This window comes from Sipha flava, unplaced genomic scaffold (genome assembly GCF_003268045.1).
Source record: "Sipha flava isolate LNK unplaced genomic scaffold, YSA_version1 574_pilon_pilon, whole genome shotgun sequence".
Taxonomy (NCBI): Eukaryota; Metazoa; Arthropoda; class Insecta; order Hemiptera; family Aphididae; genus Sipha; species Sipha flava.
Genome location: NW_020273554.1, coordinates 90,948 through 92,835, shown reverse-complemented (window position 1 = coordinate 92,835; position 1,888 = coordinate 90,948). Strand labels below are relative to the sequence as shown.

General features: G+C 31.1%; 1 protein-coding gene across 1 annotated transcript; it reads left to right on the top strand.

Annotated features, from left to right (window-relative positions):
* The first annotated feature begins 951 nt into the window (after nt 1-951).
* LOC112691210 (THAP domain-containing protein 2-like) lies at nt 952-1,577 on the top strand. Its single transcript, XM_025565362.1, has 3 exons — nt 952-1,101; nt 1,168-1,329; nt 1,458-1,577. The coding sequence occupies exons 1-3, from the start codon at nt 952-954 to the stop codon at nt 1,575-1,577; spliced, it is 432 nt and encodes a 143-aa protein (XP_025421147.1).
* The last annotated feature ends 311 nt before the right edge of the window (nt 1,578-1,888 follow it).

Genomic DNA, 1,888 nt, shown 5'->3' with positions numbered 1-1,888 from the left:
TATACTTACTTTTCATTTTCACTAATCGCAGTAGTATCGACAGAAAAAGAATCGTTATTCTATAAATTATATATGAATTCAAAAATTAATTTAAACTGAAATAATATCCTTTAATTTTGTCTTTCTTACTTTGTCTGTAGTTTTCATCAACGCAGATATATTTCCCGGGTGCTTTTTACGTCTAGATAAAAGCACCTTTGTTTTTTTACCTTTCCTCCAATTTTTTAAATTATCCATTATAAATTATAATTCGAAAATAAAATTTCACCATGCAGTTGAGGAATGAAATTTCAAGTTCATACCTCGATGAGTAATGACAGAAATACTAGTTATATTATTATATTATTAGTTATAGTATTTGTACTATACAATTACAATAGGTATTATAGCCATAGCCGGTTTCCATACAGCCGTAGAAGATAATATTGGTATTATTATTATTATGATTCTAAAAATATTATATTATCGATACCGCAGGCGCCACACTAGTCTTAGTTGTGAAGTAGTGTGAGAGTGGTGGGGAGTAGCGCGAAATGTGACGCACGTACAGTAGTTTCAATCCGCAACGTCATTAAAACGGTGTTTTTCATAAATTAATTATTGTTTCCGGTCTCAAAAGGCTCATAAGCAGTATACAACTGTGGGATTTTGAATAATCGAATTTAAAATCTGTAAAAAGATTTAAATTTTCCGGTCTGTCTACTGGGGAATGATCGAACAGTTTTTTTAAATGATTAAAAATCTATTTATTATCAACGTTTAAAATTACAGATTTGTAATATTTAATTACTAGGCCAGTAATGAATTTAAAAAAAATCGCCTCGATCGATCTCTAGAAGACAAATTGACAATTTCAAAACTTTTTTCAGAGTCAAAATCCGACCTTCCTAACTTCTACAGTTTTATACCGCGTTAGGGTTGATATTTATATCAATGTTGAATCCCCTTAATATGTCCTGTTCTGCAGTAAATTGTACTAATCGAATCAGTCAGGGCTATCGATTATGTCGGTTTCCGACAGACCCAAAACGTAGACAAATTTGGGTAATTAATAGTAGACGGGATAAATGGATTCCAACTGATTCAGCACAACTTTGCCATGTAATCAAACACATTAGTTGTTTCATTTATATATTCACCTTGTATACTAAATTGTTACCTGAATAGATTCATTTTGAGGATAATCAGTTTGAACAAAATCGAATAAATGGATTAAAAAAGTTGAAATGGAATGCAATTCCAACTATTTTTGATGTTCCTAACCCTCCAAAAACAATAATGACCTCAAGAAAATCTTTGTTTAAAGTATATATTATTATTAATGTTGAAGTAGATAGTGAGTAGATTGGTTAATTCAGGGTTGGTCTTATTTTCTGAACTGCTGAACGTGCAGTAGTTCAATAGTTCAGCTAATTAGGCATCAGTAGTCCAATTAATTTAATCACAATTTTTTATAGAGGCATGTTACTGATGACAATGTTTTCAGTCAAATAGTAGATACTGTTTCTGCCAATGCAAATTCTTTAGAAAATACAAACAATTCAAATTTAGAATCTGTAAGCACGTTTCTGCAATAAAATTAGTTCTTTTTACAGGGTTAGGAACAGACAAAGTATAAAAAAATAGTGAAAAAAGTGACTTTTAATATTAAAAAAGTGACTATAATCTGAAAATAGTGACCAATTAAACAGCTGCAGTGGAAACTGCTGTTAACTGTAACCCTAATAGCACTGGAGTTCCTCGGGACTTTCCCGTTTGATTCCGGTTTCGGAGTTCCTGTTGGAAATCCTTGGGAAATCAAAATAAGTTCCTTGAGCTATATTATTTTATTTAAGATCTTCCCGATTAATTTTGTATTGGGAGTTTCTTTAGGTAATCCATTGGAACT